The following is a 27,036-nucleotide window of genomic DNA, read 5'->3' on the forward strand; positions in this document are numbered from 1 at the left end:
CCTGGGTATGAATCTGGAAAGCTCGTTAAATCTCTGAGCCTTGGATTTCTCACTTGTAAAGTGAGTTGATACACCTACCTTAAAGAGATATTGGGGCCTACTGAATGAAATACAGTATGTCAAAGTGCTCTGCAAAACAGTAAAGTGCTGGGGCGCCTGGGTGGCTCAGTGGGTTAAGCCGCTGCCTTCGGCTCAGGTCATGATCTCAGGGTCCTGGGATCGAGTCCCGTATCGGGCTCTCTGCTCAGCAGGGAGCCTGCTTCCCCCTCTCTCTGCCTGCCTCTCTGCCTGCTTGTGATCTCTCTCTGTCAAATAAATAAATAAAATCTTTAAACAAAACAAAACAAAAAAACAGTAAAGTGCTTAAGAACCAGGGTGTTACTGGTTGGCATGGCAAAGCCCCAGGCTGAAAACCGGAAAAACAAGGGCGAAAGCTACAGACTCCTAAGGGGAGAAGAGAGGGATGGAAACTGATGGAATAAGAGAGAGATTTAAGAGACACACCAACCAATTAGAACGTGTGGACCCAATTCAAACAAATTATTAAACATATTTATGAGAATCAGAAAAATGTGAATGCTGACTGTATATTAGATTATACCAAGAAGCTATTATAACTTTTTAGCTGTAATAGGGCATTATGGCTGTGGGTTTCTTTAATCACTGTCTTCTAGAAGTACATATGGAAATATTTAAGGATGAAACGATATGATATCTGGTATTGCTTCCAAATAATTCACAAAGAGGAAAGGGTGGAAATAGACAGAGGTAGGGATGGAACAAGACTGGCTGGTGAAGCCGGGTAAGATATGGAGATTAGTGGCATGATATTTTTCTACCTTTACAAATGTCTGAAACTTTACCTATTTAAAGTTTTTATTAAAAAAAAAAAAATGAATGGACCCCACCTTCCTCAGTCTAGGAGGAGGTACTAAGACCCTTCTGAAGTCTGTTGCAGAAGTGAAACTGGGTGGAGCCTTGCCAAGACTGGCCCCAAGGAAGAGCGGAGAAGCCCATGCATAAAGACCATAGGTCAGCAGGCGGGCTGACAAGTACTAAGATCAGAATGCAGTCACATCTATCAAAGAAAAGCAGGGTGATCGGTGGGACCAACAGCATTGTGCCTACAGGAAGAAGAGGAAAATTTGGTACAAAGTGTAAGTGGCAGCTAACGGGATAATTAAATATCCAATTAGAACTGCAGCTGCTGCGGATTATTTGGAACTGGCTTGACACCGTTAACCAGGATTTCATGCCAGCATCTACACTTCAAATGTCCGTTAGCGAATGGCTTAATACCTTCCTAGGCTCATCCTTTAACACTATTTCAGAAAAGTGTTATTGCAAGAAGCAACCCCCAAATCCTGACCGATCAGCTGCACCGCTCTTAATAAAGTTAAACGCGCAGAAATAAGCTGCCTCTGAAAGCTGACCTATTAATGTGAAGGGAAAATGAAAAGGCCTCTAGCAAAAGCTTTATTTATATGCTTTTGGTAGCTACATTTTAACTCGTCTTTCTTTTGCTTAGGATCCCCTGGTCGAGTGAGCAAGGGTGACCTAACTCCCAGGTCTGCCCTGGTTGCTGCCACTGAAGGGGATAAGGGACGGTGTCATTTCAGATGCCTTACTTCTCAGAGACTGCCTCATTCATAAAAGACCAAAACACCATCCGCTGAGGCCCATCAGAAAACAAGGAGCGAGTTGGATCAAGTGAGACATTTTTACATCTTCACCTTCCAAGGGGCTCTACTCTGGTCTACTTCTCATTAGCCCCCTGCCCTCCAGCACTGGCTTCCTCCAAAACCCACAATAACCCACCGCCTCCAGAGCCTAAAGAAAAGGGTTCTAGTCCTCACTCTGCCGCCAATAAAGAGGCAGGGCATCTTATGACCCATTGGTGAAATTGAGGGGATGACACAATGGTGTTCTGAGGCTGCCTCCAATGTTCTGATTCCCCCAAGGGCTCCCCCTTAACTTGCTGAGAGAACCAATATGACAGATGGGTTTTCCGGTGAGTCTCTAAGCACAAGCAGTAGAGGAAACCAAAAGGAGAAGGGGAGGATCCTTCACCCCTTTCAAGACTCTGTCTAATTCAGGCCTGGCTGGAGGAGGAGGCTGGAGTTGTAAGAAAACCTAATCGCCCGCATAATATCTACTCATTTTATCCAAAGTGACAAACACCTAATGGGGCAAGAGGAGAAGGAGGAGGAGAGAAATAGAGGTCCTGGAGCTCTCCTAGGCCCCTTCTGCTAACTCCAATGTGAGCTGGATTCTGGTGGCCCCAGCTTTCCTCCCTTACATGGCCACATCCCGCTGCTAAGATACAGTATGTGAACTCAAGTGTGAAGACCTCATGTACACTCTAAAAATTCAGCTTTTGTGAAGGAGGGCCTGTGTTTGAGACAAGTTCAAAACAATCCCAAAATGACCTCAAATAAAGCACCGAACCATCTGTGTGTGGCAGAACATAAAGGTATCCATTTGGCCCTTCTGTGACAAAGCAGGTCCTTTGGGTGAGATCTGTGGCCATCTCAAGAGAGAAATGAATTCTAGGCTGCTTACTGCTGTCAAAATAGGTTTAGCAGTGTACTCGAGGGCCATGATCTCTTTTTGGCAAGACATATGCCTCCTGGCTGCACTCTTGGGAAAAACAAACACACTGCAGATCAGAAAGAGCAATAGTTCATTCAACTTGGTACTCATGCTTCTTACCCACATATTCTGAGAGGAAGACGACAAAGAACGGAGTGACCAGGTCATTAATTCCCTGGACATACCCACTGGCAGGGTGTCGGATGGCCCAAATAAACAGAATTCTTTCGAAGATCTAGGAAAATGAGAAAGAAGACATGACTGTTAAATCATAGGGATACACTCTCTCCCTGCACTTACCCACCTCACAATGTACCTCAGGGATGAGGCCAAATTTTTATTAAATTCTAGAACTACTGTGGGACAAACCAAGTATACAAAAATGCAGAAAGTTTCTAAGAAGCTGGCTGTTTTTAAGCAGGGGTGGAACGTTCTTGCCTTTTGTTTCTCTTTGCAGTAGGCAGTCACTGTGATCTACAAGTGAGAAAAGGCAGGACAGTGACACAAAGGACTGAGGAGAAGGTCTGCCACGGATGGCACTAACCAGGCCACCACACTCCCATTTGTCATTTGTAGATAACTGGTTCTCCATCTCCAGAAGCAAGATGGTAGAACATCTAAGTTCTGATACCTTTTCCAAATCTTTTTTTTATTATCACAGGATGTCGAGAGGAAACACCCTCTCCACCACACTCTCCTTTCTCCCCACTGAGATGGAAAGAAACGTAGGCCTAGATGTACTTCTAGCCCAGCCTGACTGGGAGCCAGTGACAGACCATCAATGCTGGAAGTCACTTAGTGTATCAGGATGCAACCCAGACATTCACTGGGGACAGGAAGTCAAATAACCTAATCCTACAGCTGGGAACTTGCAAACAGAGAAATCAGCCTGGGCCTCCATGGGAAAGCTGCTGGGGTTAAGTATATTAGCCACAGGAGACCAGAACCTACAGTGGGGAGAAAAAAAAGATCTTTCAGGTCCCTTTTCAGAGTCTGGCCCTGCCCCATTCAGCTACACTCCCTCTACCTTCATTAGGCTCTCTCAGTGCCCCACACCCCTTCTTCTCTGATGCTACTTGTCTCCTGACTTCATCCTGGTGACTACAACTCCCCAGTTCAATACATTCTTCAATACATTCTTTACACTGGCTTTGATTGGGCTGCCTCATGTCTCTGGGAGCCACAGCAGAGGGATGGCAGAGCTGACGGTGACCGCAAGCGGGGGGCAAGAGAGATAAGTGGGCCTCCACAGCACATGGGCTCTGGGGGCAGACTGCAGAGGGCCTTCTCTGAGTTCAGGTGCAAGGGAGAACCCCCCGTCTCTCCCAGGGAGAACAATAGCAAGGAAATGCTTGTATGGTTTTAGGGTTGGTGAGCCAGGGTAGGAGAGAAGTGGAGAATCTAGAGACACAGTAAAGGCTGTTTCCCAGCCCCCATGTTGCATCTATCTTCTAGCTGGCAGAGGGAGCTGAGAAACACACCCACTGTCAACACTCCTGCCCTTACAGGCAGTGAGAACCAAGCCCTGCCTGGAACTGAGCTGGCCTCTCTGCCTCCACTAGAGTTGCCCACTGGCTCTCTGGGGCCCAGGGAAGGGTGTGGCATCCTCATCTGTGTGAGGCCCAACATGCCAATGGAGGCCCTTTTAAATTCTTTCCTCCCTTCCTTGAAATAGAATTTCAAACTGGACCTACCATGTTCAGGAAGATCTAAAGGAGGCCCTGCCCTGTGGCCTTTGTCTGTCCAGGCGTCTCTGTTAGGTCTGAAGAACTCCCCAGGGCTTCTACTCAGTTCCTTGTGAATACACAAATCCCATCTGACTGGTTTTAACAGTGGCCAAGTACATGGAAGCTAGCGGTTCACAGACAGGAGATGTGTGAGAATCCCTCTCCAGTAAGAATGGGACAGGGCAGACACGTACAAGTGAAAAGGCCGAAGACAAGGAAACTGAAGAGCACCAGGCCTGGTTACCAGGGAGACCAGGGACTCTTCATTACAGACAGACAGCCTGAGATAATCCTGCCTTGCAGAGAGGAGGGAAGAGGATAATCCCTAAAGGTTTTTTGTGTACCTCTTGTACTTGTGTGGGTAATTCTGACTTGCTATAGTCAATTCTCAAGTATCTTTCAGATATGCAAAGCAAGTCTTTCGATATTCAGTGTTAGTTCTCTGCTCCTTGGCTGGCATTTCACGAATTAAGTCATACTCTTTGACTATAGCCTGCTAGATGGAAAGATGATTCAAGAAAAAATGGAAAGAATATACTTTGAGTTTTCGTCTTTGTATTCATGTTCCACTACTAGGAAGCGTATTTCAAACAAACTACTTTCCCTGTCTCCAAGTTTACAGTAAGTACGCACAGGTAAAAGAGAAGTAGTTGAACATCTCCAAATTAAAAGTGTGGAATGAAAAGAAACAAATAAATAAATAAAAGTGTGGAATGAGCCAGGCTCAGCTGTGGGGAACAATGGAAGACATGAAAGGATCCTCAGTAGCTTTTTAGCTTCCCCTGAGCTGAATCTGGAGGTAAAATAATGGTGTCACCTTCAAAATCTTCTTTATGCTATTGGTAAGTCATGAGGGGTCCCACCAGTAAAATTATGAATATAACCTAAAGTCAAAGAGACTATTATCTTGAGCCATATTATCACCATCCCTCTCTATATGAGGGTAAGTGAAAACAGAGTTCATTTCAGAGAGCACTTACACCCAGTGTCCTAGCTACTGCGAAGCTGTTAAGGAAATCTCTAATCTCAAGGAAGTTATAATTACTGCTTGGGTCAAAAAATAATAGTCCCACTGAGACCTTCCCTGTGCTTCACTAATCTGTTAGGTCTTCCGATATCACTACTAATTCAACTTCCTGATGGATTTCAAATACCCGAAAGGATTTAAACCAGGCACTCAAACAGGTGTGTGGACACGCATGTTCACGGCAGCATTATTCACAATACCCAAAAGGGGGAAGCAATCCAACTGTCTATGGATAGACGAATGGATTAACAACATGTGTTGTACCCACACAAGGAATATTATTCACTTTTAAAAGGAAGGAAATTCTGACACATGCTACAGCACAGATGAACCTTTAAGATCTTATGCCAAGTGAAATAAGCCAGTAACACAGGGACAAACATTATATGATCCTACTTATTTGAAGTCCCCGAAATATTCAAATTCACAGAGGCAGAACGTAGGATGGTAGTCGCTGGGGAATGAAGAATTACTGTTTAATAGGTGTAGAGTTTCAGGTTGGGAAGATGGAAAGAAATCCTCATGATGGGTGGTGGTGATGGTTGTCCAAGTGTGAATGTACTTAATGGCATTGAAACTGTGCCCTTGAAAATGGTTAAAATGGCACCTTTCATGTTATGTATACTTACCACAATAAAGACCCACGCACCCCCGCCTGATAAAGTAAAGCAAACACAGGGCTCGGAATTCTAATGTGCGAGTTCAAGTCTCATTCTGTTACCAGGGAGCTGTAAGACTCTGGGTAAGTCCCTCCACTTCCCAAAGCTCCACCTGGCCCCTGGGTTTGTTAAGAAGAGCCGGCGAGACAGCCCAAGAACGTGCCCTGCAAGGACCACAGCTCCATATCTGGACACAAGGCACTACCACAATTGGTTGCAAATTGCGGCTGGGGGAAGGGCTAGGACAGAGCCGTGCAGAACAGGGGCCGCGGGAGTTACAGGGGGAGAAGGGCCCAGAACATTAAGTGCTTCCCTCACCTCCTGTACAAGTGGCTGCTGGAACAACGGAATGAGCGGATTCGTCCTTGGAATGTCAATGTGAATCTGAAAAAGAGAAGTCAGGTCTAAAAACACAAATGCCGGTTTGTTCTTTTGAGAAGTTATTTTCTTCAGAACAGGGAATCGAGCGAGTAAGAGTGAGCCCACACTTTACATTGAGAAAGCACTGACAGACCCACCAAAAAAGTCTAGTGAAGCCCACCTGTCCTTCTGGAATACATTCCCATGAGAGCAATAGCTTATTGAGAGTGAGGAAACCTCCCCGAATAAACCATCAACTAGCAATAGGCTTCACAACCTAAGAGGATCAGCCGCTTTTTCCTGGTGCTCTGGAGTCTGTTTCACTCTGGGCTGGCACGTACTCAACAGGTGTGATCGAAAGGGGGACCCCTCCTTCAGAATCTTACTCATCAAAAGTCACCAAGGACTGGAAGGGCTCTGATGGCTGTGCTAATAAGCCAGGACGGGGAGCCCGAGGAAGCTGGCCTTCAGTAACTGGCACTGAACGTCCTCACTTCTGTCACCAAAGAGGTCACTATGGTCGATTTCTGCTTCAGGATTTCTCTGCACCCAGTCTAACGACCCCAAGCACTGTGTCAGTGGCAACTGAGGCTGCTTCAGTTCCTGAGGCCTGCTGAGGACAGTTGCCAGCACCCGGCCTTCCCCCCCACTTTCCTTCCCTCCTCTTTTGGCAGGCTGTGGGGACCACTATGAGGGTGAGGGAGCACTCCCTGCTGAGCTAGTCCTGCAGACAGACGGAGAGACGGGGGCCTGAGAAGGCGCCGCCACTGCCAGAAGGACATACTGACGTCACACAGTCCAGAGGGCCTGGACTACTTCTGAGCGAGCTCATCTTCCACTCCGCGCCCCAAGACCCTTACTATCTGCAATCTGAGGACCAACCGCCTTGGCAGCATCTGAGAGTTTGTTCACAGTGAAGGTCGCACCCTAGACCCAGTGAATCAGAATCTGTGTTTTACCATGATCCTTGGGTGGGTTTTTATCAAGGTCCTAGGTGATTTGTATGCACAATAAAGTTTGAGAAGCACTGCCAGTGATTAGTGCCAAAAAAAGAAAAATCTATTCAAAATGGCTAAAATCAGAGCTACTCATTAGAAAGAGGGGAAGCAGCTCTGGGGATAAAGGTAATTTCTAATGAGCACACCAGAGTCTGCAGACTTGGAAATCCCGCACTCCAACAGTACTCCTAGGAGACACACCCGAAAATTATGACTCGTAACCAAAAAAGGTGATGACTGTACCTGTCGGTAGGTATCCTGGTGATGTTCCTCATTTCGAGAGTCATAATACTGCTCAATGAAGCCAAAATATTCCTCCCGCTTCCGCTGCAGGGTCAGCTTCCTCCTCTCAGTGTTTGCGGGGAGATAGCCCTACAGACAGGACTGCTGGTCAGATGGGGACACACGCTGGTTGCATGAATCTTTAATTTTTTATCTTAGCCTGAGGAGTGGCTTGGAAACTGTCGAAGGAATGGAAGGACAACTGCCAAGAGGTCAAGAGTCCTCCCTTCCTGGGTCTGGCCACCCAGTGCTTGCCCTCTCCTCCTTCAACGAGCCCCGCATGTGGGCAGATGAAACAAGGCCAGCCTTCCCAGGGTTAGTTACCCCCATGGCCCTGCGCCACGTGTGCAGCACATTCTGCTGGCGAGTACTCGAGAGCTCCCAGAATTGGCGCAGCTGAACAATGGATGTAGGTCAACAGGAGGGAACTGGACCCAAGTTGGGGCCACTGAGGGCTGCATGTGTGCAAGGTAACAGGTCCGAGAATCCCAGCAATACGGCCCCCTCTGTGACGCACCTTGGTAGCGTGCCGTGGACGTCTGTGCCAGTCACATAACCTTTTTCATGGTAACAGTCAGAATTCCCAGCTAAGGAAGCTGAACAGAATCTGTGACACAGCAGTGACAACCCACAGACACAGAGCTCCTAGCAGCGGCCTCCTGCCTCGCCAAAGCTCCGGGCCAACTTCCCTCCTCATCCCGGTCTAGACCCTACTCTCCATTCTTGCATCTCCTGCTCCCCTTCTGTTCTCACCAAACCTCCTCTTCACAGCATCTGCCCCTCCTGGAGGTGGCCCAGGCAGTGGTAACACGGCTACAGGAGCGGGAGGAGGCAAGGCTCAGGAGAGTGGCCCTTCCTCTCGAGGACATTTAGGTCCTACATCCCATGGCCAATGCCTGGAGAGCAGGGACAGTGTTTTATTCATGTCCTCGTATCCACACAGCAGCTGGCACCACGCCTGGCAAACAGCAGGCCCTTAACCATTCCTGACTAATGAATGAGCGAATGTGACCGGCTCAGGAAATCCTAGCGTCCCTACCCCAGGGGCTGGCCCAGTGCTCTGTCCTTAGTAAAAGCGGGACTAGTGCAGGCTTCTGCGGGAGGTCCACTTCTCAACCCCACGACTGCAGAGCGGCTCTCCACTGCTCCGGTTATCCCTGCTGGAAGAGCAGGGAACTCCAGGGAACATGGGAGCTGGCCCAAACACGTGCTGGGATCCCCAGGTCACTACACTCTTTCTCCCTGGTGTTGAGAACGTGAGATTGTGACTACAGGGAAAAGCTGTGCTCTTCTATACGTGTGTGAATAAGCTTGCGAGAGTGCATTTCTCCACGCACAGAAAAAAGACGACAGTCCCACAGATCTGCCGTACCCAGTGGGACCAGAGGAGTCTATGCAGTAAGATGAATGTGTCCAGACTAACCTCAGCAGGTAAGAAGGGCTGTGTGAGGCTCACGCTTCTCTACACAGTGGGTAGAACTCACCGACAGGAGTCTCCAGGTTACAGGTCGAACCTCCCTGGGAACCCCTGGCCAGCTACACTTCCTCAGTTCATCTGCAAACAGAGAACAGCTGTGTTGGATGTGCTCCTCCCACAGGGCCCTAAAACGAACCTCAGCCGGCACTGCCTGACTCAGCCCACCATTCCAGAAAGACCGCCGCCACCAGCACCAGCGGCTACTGACAAGCACAGGGAAAAAGCCCCCAACAGCAGCCCTGAGCAGCACAGTGGCCAAGACACGGCTCCGCAGTGGTGAAGCGGTCAGCTCGGAGGTCAGACTTAGAGGGGAAAAGGAAGCCCAGTGAGTGTGGATTTCAGTCCGAATCGCCTTGAGGAAGGGGAGACCAAAGCCAGGAGAGTTGCACTATGGTCTACGGGCCACAGAATCAAGTCCCACCTAATTTGGTCCCTAATTCCTAGGAACATACTTCTGACTTAATACCTGCATGTCACTGCAATGGGCACCAGATCAGGAGATGCTGGAAAAGTAAAAGAAGGAAGAATAAAGAGCAATAGCTTCCAGGTCTCTCTGGAAGAGTTCCAGTCACCAGGAGCTCCTACCTCGCCCAGGGGGTGCCCAGGGACTCACCTAAGTCAGTGTTGTGGCTGGAGAGAAGCTGCCGAAATTTTTCTAGGCGGGTTTTCTCCCGAACAGTCATCGGGGGCGCCCCAGACGCGTTCTGGTCCGAGATGCGGGCAACCAGGGGAATGATGGGTCGGAGAGGGAGGGACTGCTGTTTGTGCAGTGGGCTTCTCAGGCATGTATCACCTGCGATAGTGAGAGAGAGACCGGGTGGCATGTGAGGATGGACACAGACGAGCCTTACGCTGGCGGCTGGGCACCAGGCCCTCTGCCAAAACCGTGTCTGTGCCGCCCGAAGGTGCCTACTGAGGGGCAGCTGGACACCCAAAGGAGGGAGGATGGGCCGGGTTGTCAATCACCCCCTACCGAGGCACCTTCCATGCTGTCAGAGACTCTGGATGCCAGAGCAACTCTGAGCACTTTTGTGGCCACTCTAGAGGGCAAGCAAATGTTTTCTTTCTACCTCAACTTAGAATGTTCCTTCATGCCTAATGTTGCATTTGGGGGGAGCACAGCCTGAGGCCATGTTTGCCTTCCCTTTCCACATCACAGAGCACATGAGAAATGATGACACAGGAAAGCATGTGTGATAAAAACAGGTGGCTGCTGGCCTGAAACCCCAACCCCCACGCGGGAGCCCCAAGGGCTGAGAGGAACAGGAGGGGTGGCACAACTCTAAACTGTTCTCGGCCCACCCACGTGCCCCGAACACCAGGTGAGAAGCTCTGTCCCAAGGCAATTCTGTCTGGGGAGGCTAAAGTTCCTCTGTGCTCCCACATTTCCCACCCAGAGGAACCAGGTTTTAAGCCTGCTGGGATGTGACTGAAGGAACAGGAGCACAGACTCGAGTAGAACCATACGTCTGGTTCTAGACATTTCTAACCTAGTGGTACAGGACTGACACTGACTGAATCCTCACTATGTATAAGACATCGGGCGGGTCACATTTACCTGGGCTCTCTCGTTGGATTCTCACAACACACGGTAGAGAACTGGCACTCCTTTATGGAGGAAGAAACTACAACTCAGAGGGGTGAATGGTGATTTGCTAGTGAGACCTGAGATGCCACTTTAGGTCTGTGTGCCTCCAAAAACCCTTATTTATTTTACTACCCCAAAGAAAACTCAGTGTTTTCGTTTTAAATTCTGACTGTCCTCACAATTCCGGACTTCAAGCTCTATTACAAAGCTGTCATCATCAAGACGGCATGGTACTGGCACAAAAACAGACACATAGATCAATGGAACAGAATAGAGAGCCCAGAAATGGACCCTCGACTCTATGGTCAACTCATCTTCGACAAAGCAGGAAAGAATGTCCAATGGAAAAAAAGACAGCCTCTTCAATAAATGGTGTTGGGAAAATTGGACAGCCACATGCAGAAAAATGAAATTGGATCATTTCCTTACACCACACACGAAAATAGACTCAAAATGGATGAAGGATCTCAATGTGAGAAAGGAATCCATCAAAATCCTCGAGGAGAACACAGGCAGCAACCTCTTCGACCTCAGCCGCAGCAACATCTTCCTAGGAACATCACCAAAGGCAAGGGAAGCAAGGGCAAAAATGAACTTTTGGGATTTTATCAAGATCAAAAGCTTTTGCACAGCAAAGGAAACAGTGAACAAAACCAAAAGACAACTGACAGAATGGGAGAAGATATTTGCAAATGACATATCAGATAAAGGGCTAGTGTCCAAAATCTATAAAGAACTTAGCAAACTCAACACCCAAAGAACAAATAATCCAATCAAGAAATGGGCAGAGGACATGAACAGACATTTCTGCAAAGAAGACATCCAGATGGCCAACAGACACATGAAAAAGTGCTCCATATCACTCGGCATCAGGGAAATACAAATCAAAACCACCATGAGATATCACCTCACACCAGTCAGAATGGCTAAAATTAACAAGTCAGGAAATGACAGATGCTGGCGAGGATGCGGAGAAAGGGGAACCCTCCTACACTGTTGGTGGGAATGCAGGCTGGTGCAACCACTCTGGAAAACAGCATGGAGGTTCCTCAAAATGTTGAAAATAGAACTACCCTATGACCCAGCAATTGCACTGCTGGGTATTTACCCTAAAGATACAAACGTAGTGATCCGAAGGGGCACGTGCACCCGAATGTTTATAGCAGCAATGTCTACAATAGCCAAACTATGGAAAGAACCTAGATGTCCATCTACAGACGAATGGATAAAGAAGATGTGGTATATATACACAATGGAATACTATGCAGCCATCAAAAGAAATGAAATCTTGCCATTTGCGACGACGTGGATGGAACTAGAGGGTATCATGCTTAGCGAAATAAGTCAATCGGAGAAAGACAACTATCATATGATCTCCCTGATATGAGGGAGAGGAGATGCAACATGGGGGGTCGAGGGGGTAGGAGAAGAGTAAATGAAACAAGATGGGATTGGGAGGGAGACAAACCATAAGTGACTCTTAATCTCACAAAACAAACTGAGTGTTGATGGGGGGAGGGGGTTGGGAGAGGGGATGGGGTTATGGATATTGGGGAGGGTATGTGCTATGGTGAGTGCTGTGAAGTGTGTAAACCTGGCGATTCGCAGACCTGTACCCCTGGGGTAAAAATATATGTTTATAAAGCTGTAAAAAAAAAAAAAAAAAGAAAAAAAAAAAAAGAAAAAAGAAAGGATGAATACCCAAGTTTTGTAGCAACATGGACGGGACTGGAAGAGATTATGCTGAGTGAAATAAGTCCAAGCAGAGAGAGTCAATTATCATATGGTTTCACTTATTTGTGGAGCATAACAAATAGCATGGAGGACAAGGGGAGATGGAGAGGAGAAGGGAGTTGAGGGAAATTGGAAGGGGAGGTGAACCATGAGAGACTATGGACTCTGAAAAACGATCTGAGAATTTTGAAGGGGTGGGGGGTGGGAGGTTGGGGGCACCAGGTGGTGGGTATTGTAGAGGGCACGGATTGCATGGAGCACTGGGTGTGGTGCAAAAATAATGAATACTGTTATGCTGAAAAAATTAAAAAAAAATTATAAAAAAAAATAAAAAAAAAAAATTCTGACTGTCCTTCCATGGCTGTTCCATATTCTTTAACTGTCTGGGCCCTAAAAAGCAGTAGCCACAACAAGAATTAAATGAGGAACACACACAACTAGAGGGTTGACGGAAATGCCTGCCACAGGGTATTCGGCTGGGGTGCCTCGTGTCACACGGGGCCTAGAAAACGTGCACCACACACTGCAGAGCTGAGAGCAATGCGCACTTCTGATAGCACAGATTTTTTTTAAAGATTTTTATGTATTTATTTGACAGAGAGAAGACAAGCAGAGGGAGCAGCAGGCAGAGGGAGAGAAAGCAGCAGGATCCCCACTGAGCAGGGAGCCTGATGCGGGACTCGATCAGGCCCCTGGCATCAAGATCGGAGGTGAAGGAAACTGCTTAGTCGATTGAGCCACCTAGGTGTCCCTCTGGTATCAGACTAATGGATGAGGCTCACAGGAGGGACCATAAAAGGAATGTTTTGGACGGTCCCGGCTGCACATGCGCAGCACCTTCACTGGAGGCTGTGGCGGGGCCTTCCTCACACTGGGACCCTTGGAAACCCTCAGTCACAGCACAAAGACACTTCCAAGAGCCTACAGCTATGCGCCTCCATCAGCTAACCGTGAACACCCATGTGGGCATGGCCCTGAAGGTTCAACCTGGGGCCCAGGTCAGTGATGGAAAGTGGCTATGGAATAATTTTAAGGGCATTACGGCTTAATATCATGACCATGTGCTTATTCTGAAACTGCAGAAGTTGTTCCCTTAGAACACAAGTCAGACACACTCCAGGGCTCTGCCGTTCCTCTGCTTCCTTTTCACCCTTTACCTGCCAGCTGTTCTAACTTTCACTGGAATGATGACACTTCCCTCTCCAAGCTCAGAATGACTGGCTTCCACAAAACCCCTTAGGGCAACATTACATACAGCCATGGATGCTTAAAGGAGTACAGTGACAGTCCCCAAACATCGGATAAAGCCACCATCACCTTGACCAGTTGCTGAAAAAAAGAAACAGGAGGGATGTCTTCTCCCACCCCACCCAACCTGATGGGCAGGGAGCTGTGACCCAGAGCCTTCAGGCCCACCTTGCTCCATCCCTTGGGAACAGGGAAATGTCAGCCCTATGCTAGTGACTGCTCCCAGGGCTGAGGAAGCCAACCAACAGTGCCAAACGTCTGCGGCCAATGGCAGTTTTACATATGTTCGTTTATTCTTAAGCCTGACCACGTCTACAGCAATGTGAAGCAACCAAACTGCAGAAGTTTGGGAAAGAAGAAGAGAATGGCAGGCAACTCCGAGAGTCGGGAACTGAAGCCCCAGGGAGCCATCAAAGTGGGAGAAGCAAGTACAGCTTATGACCCCTTAGGTCACTGATGTCTAAGGGGCTCAAGCTCTCATGATTATCAGCCAATGAAAGATCTGAGTGATGCCCTAAAGAAAATCTGTTTATTTCAAAGGCATTCTGCTGAAAAGGCTGAAGCTCTGGAGGGGAGCAGGATGGACTTACTGGAATTTCTGGACAGCTGAGCGTCACTGCTGGACTTGATGACCTTGTAGCTGGCGGGAACATCAGATGTTGTTGACTGGGAGCGCTCTGGCTTCACCCTCAGCTTGCTGTGGTTTTCCAGGACTTGGGCTGCGGTTGCCAGAGCAACTTTCGAGTTTAGAGTTTGGAAAGAGGGGGAGGAAAAGTCCTCTTCCTCGTCATCGCCAATGTCCCAAGCATCACTGGTGTTCCGGGCAAACTCATGGAAGCTGGAGGCCTTCTTATTCTTCAACGGAACTGCGTTGACTTTGGAGCGTTCTTTGATGAAGCTTTAAGAAAGGAGACATCGTCACCAAGGAATGATCGGACACAGGACACATGTGACCACCTTCACTTGCTTAATATTAACAGTATAACAAACTACCTCGTACACAGTCTTTTCCTTTCTCAAACAAAAAAAACACTCGTACCCACTCCTCACCTAGATGCGTCTGGACCAGCACTATGCTCCAGAGGCAGATGCAGCAAAGATGCAATGCTCACCAAATATCCCATGTGCTCCCCTACGATTGCCAGCCCCCTCCAACTGAGGGGGGGCCAGATGACTAGTTCCAGCCAGAGCGCTGAGGTGAGAAGTGAGGTAATCCCTGCCAAGCCGAAGCAGACAAGAAAAGTGTGAGTTCTCTCTGTAAGCCTTCTTCTACCGTGGTGACCGGCTGGAGGTGGGGGGCAGAGGGTGGTGCCTCCCTCACCTGGGAAACAGAGTGGCTGCAAGGAGCAGGGTCTGCCCCCCTCCCTCACTCCTCCACTTGCGACACGTAGCATGAGCAAGGAAGAAACCTTGGTTGTGTCAATCCACTGAGATTCCAGAGTTAATCTCTTATGGCAACATAACCTGAACTATTGCTTAGAGTAGAAAAGAAACCACTGGCAGAACCAGAGATAATTTTAGGTAGGTCCATATGCAGCACTAAACACTGAGCTCCAGAATGAACGAGCTGTTCCTTTTTTATTCTGTTAAAGCCCTTCTGCTAGCCTAGAGGAGATGGTCTCATTTGGGGCTACTCAGTCTTGAAGACTATTTTTTAACAAAGAGAGGGCAGCCTCAGGGTCCACATTTATAAGCAACCTCAAATAGCTTAGAATTTTATTAATAAGATTGTTTTGGGGTGGCTGGGTGGCTCAGTCAGTTAAGGGTCTGCCTTCAGCTCAGGTCACGATCCCAGGGTCCTGGGATCAAGTCCTGCATCAGGCTCCTTGCTCAGCAGGGAGCCTGCTTCCCCCTCTGCCTGCTGCTCCCCCTGCTTGTGTTCTGACCCAAAAAAAAAAAAAGATTGTTTTGTTTTTTACTGTGTTTATTTTTCTAAAGTTACTTTCCATTTTTGGCAAGTGATAACTGGCTCTCTAATTCTAATTTATAAAAGTGATAGGGTTTACTTTAAAATACAAATCTGGGACACCTGGCTGGCACATTTAGTGAGTCAAGTGACTCTTCATCTCCGGGTTGTGAGTTCAAGCCCCACACTGGGTGTAGTGATTACTTAAAGATAAAATCCTTAAAAAAATAATGAAATATAAATCTAATTGAGTTTTTTTTTTTTTAAGATTTTATTTATTTATTTGACAGAGAGAGATCACAAGTAGACGGAGAGGCAGGCAGAGAGAGAGAGAGAGGGAAGCAGGCTTCCTGCTGAGCAGAGAGCCCGATGTGGGACTCGATCCCAGGACCCTGAGATCATGACCTGAGCCGAAGGCAGCGGCTTAACCCACTGAGCCACCCAGGCGCCCCTCTAATTGAGTTTTTTAAAGAGTTCATTCTTTTAAATCCATTTGGTAAAAAACAGTACAGACTGTGGCAGAAAAACTATAAATATGTGCATAACTAAAGTTTGGGAAATACCACATTAGCTCACTGTTGAAAGAGAGCCTAGTTCTAAGAGTTACGCAGACCGTTACTACTTTTCTGACCTTTTCCTCTTTATGTCTCCCCATTAACATCTGCAGGCTCTTATTCTCGATCCAGGGGACTAAATGGCTGGCACATTTCTTCTTCTTTTAAAAGATTTATTTATTTTAGAGAGAAAGAGTGCGCACGTGCACATAGGCGCATGTAGGGAAAGGGGCAGAGGGAGAGGGAGAGAGAATCTTAAGCAGACTCCATGCTGACCCAGAGCCCAACTCAGGGCTTGATCTCCTGACCCTGAGATCACTACCTAAAACCAAGAGTTGATGCTGGTTGGGACATTTCTTTCTTTTTTTTTTTTTTTAAAGATTTTATTTATTTATTTGACAGACAGAGATTACAAGTAGGCTACACTGTACAGCCTTTTGGAAGACAACGTGGCAATATACCATACCATAAGCCCTAAAACGGTTTGTAATCTCTGATACTAACAAAAAACCAGAGGGTCAAAGAGGCTTTAAGGCAGTTTATCATGGTGTTACTTATTTTGGTTAAAGACCGAAAACAACATAAACATCTAGAAATTGGAAATGATGAAATAAATCACAGTTCAGCCACCAGATGAAATGTTATAATGCCCCTGAAAAGCACATCTTACAGGCTATTTAATAACACTAGAAAATGATCTCAATAAAGTGAAAATTGGAACCACAAAAAATATTTTTATAATCTCTGTATTAAGAAAAAAGTACCTGCATAGAAAAGACCAGTAAGATAATAGATCAAAATGTTAACAGTGCTTATCACTAGGCTGTGGAATTATAGGTGATATTTGATTTCATTTTTATAGGCCTCTGAATTATTCGTGTTTCCTACAGTGAGCATAATATTTTTATTTATCAGTGGATAAGATTGTTGGATTTCAGCAATCCCTAAAGTAAGGGTACTTATAAACTTACTGAATGGACAATGAGAAATTAACAAGAGTTCAAATCAAAGAAAATAAAACTAGAGCAACACATTGTGAATATATGCTGTCAAAAATCCATCTGTGAGCCAGAAAAGGCAAATTACTCCTCTGTGGACCTGGTGAGGCTATATGTTAAGGACTTGTCATCGTGCCCGCTTCTCCTTTGTCGAGGGGGATGCAGGACCCACTGCCTGCAGTACACACCCCAGAAGGTCCCCTGTCAAGAACAAATAGGCAGGGGTCGCCTGGCTGGCTCAGTTGGTTAAGCATCTGCCTTTGGGTCAGCTTATGATCCCAGGGTCCCGGGATGCAGTCCCCATCAGGACAGGCTTCCTGCTCAGCAAGGAACCTGCTCCTCCCTCTCCCTCTGCCTTCTACTTCCCCTGCTTATGCACTCTCTCTGTCCAATAAATAAATAAAATCTTAAAAAAAGGAGAACAACAAACAGGCAGATGTGCATCAATAAAAAACTGCATAGGAGTCTATGATTATTGTTGTTTTCCTCTTTGGAGGCAATGTTTACCTCAAAATTGCACATCATGAACCCAACAGAGTGATATGGAGTGGTATGGATACCAAGGTTCACTACTGTTTTTTCCTGGCTGTTTCCTAAATACTGTCTCTTGCTTTTTTATTTTATTTGTATCTGTATGCTTGTAACTATTATTTTTTTTGAGACAGCAAGAGCATGCACATGTGCCTGTTGCAGGGCGCAGGTTGGGAGAGGGGTAGAGAGAACTCAAGCAGACTCTTTGCTGAACGTGGAGCCCGTCACAGGGCTTGATCCCAAAACCCGAGATCATGACCTGAGCCGAAATCAAGATCAGATGTCTAACTGACTGAGCCACTTGGATGCCCCCCGCCTTTTAAGTAGGCTCCACGCCCAACATGGGGCTTGAACTCACCACCCCAAGATCAAGAGTTGCATGCTTTAATGACTGAGCCAGCCAGGCACCCATCCTAAATACTCTTTTGATATTTTGAGGATTTTTAAAATAAGCCATTAAATCAAGAAGCTGAATTTTAACTCTGGCAAAAGAACTGGCTGGATACTGAATGAACACCGGCTGAAGCACTTGCACACTCTGGCCTGGGTTAAAACTCCACACCAAGAGATGGCCGTGGGAGCATTGGGCTTTCTATACGAATGAAGAGTATAAATCATCTGAGTGGTGCGTACATAAGGGTGTGTTATATTTTTCTTTACACCTTTTTATGCATTTCAAGTACTTCATTATATTTTTTGAAGCAGATGAAGATTCAGTATAAGTCAACTATTAAGATTAAGAATTGGAATTTCCTCAGATGAAGACTTTTGCAAATAGAAATTGGAAGGACATACTGCAACACACTACAGAGCAAAGAAAGGAGGAAAGAATGTCATTCCCTGTGACAGAAAAAACGGAAATTCCAAGCAGACCATTTTGAGAAATCATTTTAGGGATACCTATTCCACAAAGCCCAAAACTCAACCAACCAGTTAAAAAAGTCAGCTCTGTCCTCAGGAAGAGGGCTTCGTGGGGGAGGGGGTTCCTAAAGGGGTAGGAGTCTGAGGACAGAAGGTTGGTGAGAACCACTCACAGAACCAAAGAGGCATGTCAAAGTGAAAAGGTACCTAGGTTGCCACTGAGAGAAAGCAAAAAAGTCTACAGACCAGCAACAATGAGGCTGAAGTGTTTTCATGTTTATTAATTCTGTTCTCTCTGGAGGAGATAATATAAATTTACACGTACCCAAAAGTTAACATGTATTGGCTATTTACTGGGTGCCAGGTTCTGTGCTACTATATACACCCATTTTCTGATGAAAGCTCATTCGTAAGGCTATGAAGTACTATTATTATCATTACTATTTCCATTTGCAGATAAGGAAACTGTGGCTTACTGAGGTTATAAGCAAATCTAGGTCTACCTGACCTGGGAGCCTGCATATACTCTTTTTAACTAATCCGCCTAGAAAAAGAAGTCTAGTAAGCTCTGTGGCCTGGGTAGAGTTGTTGTCAAGGGAACTGAGCACATAACACCACAGCTTTAATTTCCCAAGTGTGCACAGCTGAGAGTCCCAATGTTCTCATCTTGTAGTAATCACCTCCTGTGTGCACAGAACAGGCTGAGTATGTTGGTGGTCAGAATGGGAAGAAGCCACATCCAAGAATACGGTCCTTGGAGAAGTCTCTCTCTTCCCTTTTGATATCAGGAGTCACAACCAGAAAACCAATCCAGGTAATGCTGGCTGAGGGTAACTTTGGATAAGAGGCTGCCTCATTTTAACAAGGTCCCCCAAAATTTATAACGAACCCAAGGCACCATTAGGGTGGCTTAAAGTTTAGCCAAGATAGTTTAAACAGATCTATATTAAACTTACAACCCAGTTAGCCTCTCACAGAGACCTTCATTACACCTCCTTAAAATTGAATGCCAAATTATCGTTCAAAAAGCACTTTTGAGGGGTGCCTGGGTGGCTCAGTTGGTTAAGCAGCTGCCTTCAGCTCAGGTCATGATTCCAGGGTCCTGGAATCGAGCCCTACACTGGGTTCCCTGCTCAGCAAAGAGCCTGATTCTCTCTCTCCCTCTGCCTGCTGCTCTGCTTATTGTGCTCTCTCCCTATCTCTCTGTCCAATAAATAAATAAAATCTTTTAAAATATAAAAAAAGAAAATTAAAAAGAAAAATAGGGGCGCCTGGGTGGCTCAGTGGGTTAAGCCTCTGCCTTCGGCTTGGGTCATGATCCCAGGGTCCTGGGATCAAGCCCTGCATCAGGCTCTCTGTTCAGCAGGGAGCCTGCTTCCCTCTCTCTCTGTCTGCCTCTCTGCCTACTTGTGATCTCTGTCTGTGAAATAAATAAATAAAATCTTTTTAAAAATTAAAAAAAAATAATAAAAAGCACTTTTGAGGGCACCTGGCTGGCTCAGTCAGTGGAGTGTGCAAGTCTTGATCTCAGGGACATAAGCTTAAGTCCCATGTTGGGTGTAGAGATTATATAAAGATAAAATCTAAAAAAAAATTAAAAATTAAAGGTACTTTCGCAAAGACCTCATTTAATCCTCACAAGATCTCTGACATGAGTCTTATTATTCCTATTTTATAGATGGGGAAACTAAAGATCAGAGAGGTCGTAATTGCCCAAGACCATGGAGCTAGAAGGTGGTGAAGAAAATGAGACTCAAGAAGGGCACATGACCCTGAAACTCAGAAAAATGTAACAAATAGCACATCTGAGAGAAACTTAAGTTGTTTGGTGAATGGTAACTTGTTAAGTGGGAACACAAACCCCAGAGGATATTTTGAGCAAGAATGGCTGCAGGTCCTACTGGTTAGGAAACAAAGGATCAATCACTCTGTAATTTGATGGATACTACACTGTTTTGCTGATAGGGTTGCTTGCTTAATAGAAACAGGATACGAATTTATTTAGAAAAATAATGTCTGACGCTGGTAAGGAGAGTGAAGCAAGTGGGGGGTATTCAGTAACATACAAATCAACCCAGTCATCGCAATAACTAGCATGGCTTCCTGTGAACTAGTTTTGTAACTCGGAACTAGGACCTATCATATTCTAGCATCAATTCAGAAAACAATAAATTTAGAAGCTTGTCATACCATCAAGTGGCCAATGGGGCCACTCTGCAGTAAGACTAGTTTTATTTTGGCTGTAAAAATTACTGCAGGCAATCTGATCATTAATGGCAATAATTTGGCAAATTGAAGTCACTATATCCAGACAAGGAACGGTGTGCTTGGCTTGTGCAGTTTAGGTGATTGAAGAGCCAGCATAAAGGCTTCCGCTGTGATGGGGATTAACCACACAGTAATTAATGGCAGTCTGAAGTGGAATGATAATCATGTAGCGGAGAAAGTAATAAAAATGTCCCAACAAAGGTACTAAAATAAGGGCGATAAATGTTTTATAGTAACAATCTGGAATTGTAAAATGGTCCGTGCAGACCTAGATGCTGTCCCATGTTGCAGGGCACTAATAACAGACCTCCGTGTGCATGAAAAGGGGAAGCAATTTATTCAGTGACAGTTACATTCCTCCCGAATCACAGAGCTAAGTGATTACTTCTATTGAAAGTCTGATTGCAACTCTGTTGAATGATCAGGGAGAACACTGGTGGTTTTATATAACTAATAGGTGGGAAAACAAAAGTGGAGAAAATGTGTCTTGGTAGTCTGGGATATGGCAATATTCCTCAAGACCTGGCCTCAACAGAGAATCAGGGAAAACTCACCCAGTAACAGATGCGCACATGGTGTGGTGACTCTGACACGAACATAAAACCGGACAGTACGCTCTGCTGTCTTATGTGTGAGAGGACAGACTGATTTCTAGGTTAGCTATGTATTTATCAAAGCCCATTATAAAATACGCTGGAATGGATCTATTACCAATCAACAAATCCTGGACATGAACAGAACTGGCTACAAGGAACAGAACACTCAACTACAATGCTGAAATTGTCAAGACCGTGATGTCAGGACACTCGGGCAGGTGTCTCTGCGGGTCTCTTGGCAGTCCCTCAGGTTACAAGGTAGCTGCTGAAGCTTTCAGCATCTCATTTTCCCACTACCACACTGGAAAGCAGGAAACATGAGTGGAGATAAGAAAAGGCTCTCTTCACAAAATGATCTTTCTGGTCAAACAAGAAAATCCTTCCCAGTACCTTCCTTCAGGAGACTTTCTTTTATATCTCACTGGCCAGAACCAATGAGATGAGCCCACAGTAGGCCAGTCACTGGGATTACCAAGAAATTATTATAGAAGGCTTCAACTAATATGGATACCTACTCTACGTATGTAGAGCATATTTCTCAATAGCTGAATAAAATTATGGTTCTTGAGCAAGAAGCAGCGGGGGCAGGGAGACTGTTGAGTCATACCTGCTTCTTTGGCCAACAGACTAGATAGTCTATTACTGGTAAAACCAAGAAACAGGATCCATTCCACTTAATGGGAATGTCACAGAAAACATGCTCCCCTACCCCGCCCCCAAGAATAGCAAGGTATGAACTAGAGGCACTGAAGTAAAGCCCATGGACTAAGTAAATGCAGTGATTTCACTCCTTCATTCCAGAAATGTTTACTCAGTGCCTACTCGGTGCCACATGCTGTTCTAGGTACTAACGGCAGAGTGGCAAATAAAACAAAGTCCCTGCCCTCAAAGAGCTTATAGTCTAGTGATTTCTGGTATAAAAACTGTGCATTACAGAAAATAACAACAGTCACACTTCCACAGTAATTCAGAGGACCGTACCTTCCACACACTGGCTAAATTGCAAAAAGAATGAGTTTGGGGGGCGCCTGGGTGGCTCAGTGGGTTAAGCCTCTGCCTTTGGTTCAGGTCATGATCTCAGGGTCCTGGGATCAAGCCCCACATCAGGCTCTCTGCTCAGCAGGGAGCCTGCTTCCCTCTCTCTCTCTGCCTGCCTCTATGCCTACTTGTGATCTCTCTCTCTGTCAAATAAATAAATAAAAATAAAAATTTTTAAATAAAAATTTTTAAAAATTAAAAAATTTTAAAAAGTTGACAGAATTACAGAAAGTTCACCACATATTCCGCTGTTACTTTTTTAAATATTAAAATACTGCTAATGTACATCAGCACAGTATTTTTGTGGGTATTCAAAGTATTTTATTTTATTTATTTTTATTCATTTGACAGAGAGAGAGATTACAAGTAGACAGAGAGGCAGGCAGACAGAGAGGGGGAAGCAGGCTCCCCGCTGAGCAGAGAGCCTATTGCAGGGCTCAATCCCAGGATCCTGAGACCATGACCTGAGCCGAAGGCAGAGGCTTAACCCACTAAGCCACTCAGGCACCCCCAAAGTATTTTAATATAATCTTTACTCCTTCCTTGACTGGGAAGGGAGAAAGGGTAGATATTATTACACAGGCCCCAGAAGGATGAAAACCTAGGTCTCCTATACCTCTCAAATCACCCAGTTTTTGCTACAAACTAAACTTTCCTAGAAATAAGTCTCTAAGATTAGCATACTCAGAGATAGAACCCAAAATTCTTAGAAAATCTGAGAAGACAACCCATCTCCTCATTTAAATTCACTGTGGCTGAATGATGGCCCATGAGAGAAAGGAGTGATAAAGTGATAATTGGGGGTAGGAATACACACCCACACATCTTGGACTTAACCAGCATTTCTACTGTGTTTGAAAATAATTCATTAGAATTTTACTAGAGAAATAACCCCCAGGGAGCTTTTGACTCTACTGTATGGCCAGGTTTCTTTGAGGGTGTCAGAGAAAAAGAGGACCTGAAGAATGCCAGCCTTCCAGTTATATTCTGTTTGCCCTCGTTCTCATAAAATGTAAGGAAAAGGTGGCAGACCTACACATATTCAGAAGCAATGAACCCCAGAAACCAGAAGAAGGTCATCAATCGTCCAATTTGGGGACCATATTTAATCAATAAAGATCCTTCCACCACAACAGAGTCCAACACCAAACCCTCCATATACCCGCTTCCGATGTAGGTAAACAAAATCTCTGATGTGAATTAGTTTCCCACTTAGTAATAGACTGTTTAGAGGTAAGAAGATTGCTTCTGTTCTGATCCAAAACAGAGCAGGGGAGAAGCTAGAAAAGATCAAAGCAGAAACTGTCATTGCAAAAAAGCACGGGAAGGTTCAGGAGTTTTAAAAGAAGTATATGCCTGCATGGAAAAATATCTTGACTTACTTTTTGGTGAGCCGAGGATCCAGAGGTGGGTGCTGTGCTCCATACACGGGCTGGATGCTGAAAGCAAGAAAAAAGAAAGCAGCAAGTTGTCAGGAAGCTAAACATGTTGGGTAAATACCATCTGCGTCACAAATTTGGAAGGGACTTTGAGAAACAGGTTACCTCCAAGAACAACTAGATCCATGCCAAAGGATAGCAACCTTTACAAAAAAAAAAAAAAAAAAAAAAAGTCTCAGGGTGCACCTGGCTGGCTCATCAGTAAAGCATGCGACTCTTGATCTCAGGGTCGTGAATTCAACCCCCACATTGGATGCACAGATTGCTTACCTAAATAAACTTAAAAAAAAAAATCAATCAATCAACTCTCTAGAGAATGTTCATCTTCTGCTGGGGCCTCAGCACCTTACACACCTGACCACTGGAAGTTCTATCTGTAAAGAAGGCAGCATGGAAAGGTAACAGGCTTTGGAGCTAGGGAGAGCATAGTTTGAATGCCAGCTCCAGCACCCACCACCTCTGTAAACTGGCACTAAGTTACATGACCACTTTGACCCTGTTTTCTCATCTGTGACATGGGAGCATCACCTACCCCAAAGGCTCACTTGGACTAAAAGACAGTGAAGCAACACTAGATACCAAGGGAAGGGTGACCCAAGTGACTCTCACTCATGGCTGGTGGGGGTATTAGGTGATATAACTCACTTCCAAAAACAGTTTGGCCATATCCAGGAAGAATGAAATATGCATGCCCTGAGGCCCAGTATTTTCATTCTCAAATCTATACCTTTTTTTTGGTGGGCAGCAAAACAAGTTCAATAACGATAGTAAAGTGATAGTGCAAGGCTCCCAAAGAGGGAGGGAGGCTGAGAGGGCTGCCCTCAAATCTGTATCTTAAGAGAAATACATATATGTGTGTGTCAAGAGGCATATATAAAACTATTTATAGCATCAGAGTTCCTTTTGTCATAAAGCGAGAAATAACCCAAGTGTCCAAGAGAAAATAAACCATAATATGTTCGTATCATCAAATATTATACAGCAGCGTAAACATATGAAGTCGGGCTGCAAGTCGTAATGTGCATGAATCTCCCAAATGTCATGTTGAGCAAAACACGCAAATAGTACAAGAGTAAATACTGTATGATTCTACTTATATACACTTCAAAAACCGGCAATAGGATTTCTGTCATCTAGGGATGCACCCATAGTAGTAACATCATAAAGCAAGAAACAATTAACATAAAAGGATGTGATTATTTTGGAGGGAAGGAGAGACATGTGATTGAGAACAGACACAAGTGTGCTTCTGGGGTGCCCCCTCTGTGATTATTCATCAAGTTACATACATACTGCATGGTTGTTCCATGTGATAGGTCACAGTAATAATAATAAAAAAAAGAGTGACTAGAGGATACAATATCCATATCCAGCCAAACTGTTGCTCAAATACAAAGGTGACAGAAAAATATGTTGCAACACGTAAGAACTCAGGAAGAAGGGTTTCCTTGACTCCTTCCTAAAGAAACTGCTAGAAGGAAAACTTAAATGAACAATGAGCTAAGTGGAAAAACTACAATAAAAGGACTGGTGCAGAGCATTGAGCAGATTTTGTCTGACAACTAACTCTTAAATTTGAGGCTTTATGGTTAGAGAATGTAAAAACAATGTAATTGGCAAAGGTGAAATGAGACATAGGACAGAATGAATAAGTATGTTGATTTCCTCAGCTTTCACTGACAAAGCTCAAAAGCTACTTAAAGCTGATAGCTTAAGGGAGGTGAGTGGAGGGATAGGGCAACTGGGTGATGGGCATGAGGGAGGGCATGTGAGGTAATGAGCACTGGATGTCATATGCAAATGACGAATCACCGAATTCCACCTCTGAAGCTAATAATACACTATATGTTAATTAAATTGAATTTAAATAAAAAAAATTTTTAAAAAGCTGAATGCTCAAGTGATAGAGGCATAAGTGTGTTTTAGGATATAAGACAAAACTAAGAGAAATAATATAATCAACTAAAAGCAGGGGGAGGAAAGGGCAGGAAATATATTAATTTCATCCTTGATCATGGTAAGCAGTCAACAGATGTCTCAAGAAATATGGTATAAAATTATACTTACCGATGCAATCACTAGAATAAAAACACAAATTTCCCCAATTATCAGTATAGACACATGCACACCCACCTCCCAAAGCAAGTACAGTCCCCACGGTAAAAATTTTTCATTCATTCATTCATTCATTTATTTTTTTTTAAGATTTTATTTATTTATTTGACAGAGAGATAGAGAGAGAACATAAGTAGGCAGAACAGCAGGCAGAGGGAGAGGGAGAAGCAGGCTCTGCACTGAGCAGAGAGCCCGATGTGGGGCTCGATCCCAGGACCCTGGGATCATGACCTAAGCCAAAGGCAGACGTTTAACTGCCTGAGACATCCAGGTGCCCCAAGATTTTTCTTTTAAAGAAAATATTAAAAACAGAACTACAATCAAATGTATCAGTCATTCCAATAAATCAAAAAGGGCCGAACTTGCCTATTAAAAGAAAAAGGATTGTTACTAAGAGGGGACTGGTTAATTATGGTGTATCTGTTAAAGGATGAGGCCTGTTCTATACCCACTGACATGAAACAAACTCTAAAACACTAATAAAAGATGCAGAGCTGTATGCATAGCATGTCACCATTTTTGTGGAAAACCATTACAATAAAACATATCCACATACTTACATACGCTTAGAGTATCTCTGAGCAAATACACAAGACACCAGTGGCAAGGTTTTGGAAGAGGAACTGGAGGACTACAGGACGTGGCAGCAGAGAGATGAGTTTTACTAAGCACTTTTTTGTGCCTTTACGAATTAGTATCATGTACAGGTAACCACCTTTTTAAGATACAAATAAAGCGATCTTAAGGAGACACCTGGGTGGCTCAGTGGGTTAAGCCTCTGTCTTCGGCTCAGGTCATGATCTCAGGGTCCTCCCTGCCACTCTGCCTAGTTGTGATCTCTGTCAAATAAATAAAATTTTTAAATTAAAAAAAAATTTTTTTTTTAAAAAGTGATCTTAAGAGGACTGGGAGGTTTATATGAGACAATGGGTAAAAAGCCCTTTAGCCAATTCCGGACAGGTGGTAACAGTAGCAGGTAATGAGACAGATTTGCAAACATCAGAATGCTGCCTGGTACACTCTCAGTGTCCAAGAAAT

General features: G+C 45.0%; 1 protein-coding gene across 2 annotated transcripts in view; it reads right to left on the reverse strand.

Annotated features, from left to right (window-relative positions):
* Positions 1 to 27,036, reverse strand: part of TBC1D22B (TBC1 domain family member 22B) — a 77,844-nt gene that overhangs the window by 38,623 nt on the left and 12,185 nt on the right. Inside the window, exons 2-8 of one of the 2 annotated variants that reach the window (XM_047734385.1) lie at positions 23,827 to 23,883; positions 14,283 to 14,590; positions 9,736 to 9,915; positions 9,130 to 9,200; positions 7,607 to 7,735; positions 6,324 to 6,389; positions 2,713 to 2,827 (exon numbers count right to left, since the gene is read on the reverse strand). In XM_047734385.1, coding sequence (XP_047590341.1) covers positions 2,713 to 2,827; positions 6,324 to 6,389; positions 7,607 to 7,735; positions 9,130 to 9,200; positions 9,736 to 9,915; positions 14,283 to 14,590; positions 23,827 to 23,883 — 926 coding nt within the window. The remainder of the gene's footprint in view (positions 1 to 2,712; positions 2,828 to 6,323; positions 6,390 to 7,606; positions 7,736 to 9,129; positions 9,201 to 9,735; positions 9,916 to 14,282; positions 14,591 to 23,826; positions 23,884 to 27,036) is intronic. The other variant, XM_047734386.1, reaches the window with a different exon arrangement.

The sequence above is a fragment of the Lutra lutra genome, chromosome 6 (genome assembly GCF_902655055.1).
Source record: "Lutra lutra chromosome 6, mLutLut1.2, whole genome shotgun sequence".
Classification (NCBI taxonomy): domain Eukaryota; kingdom Metazoa; phylum Chordata; class Mammalia; order Carnivora; family Mustelidae; genus Lutra; species Lutra lutra.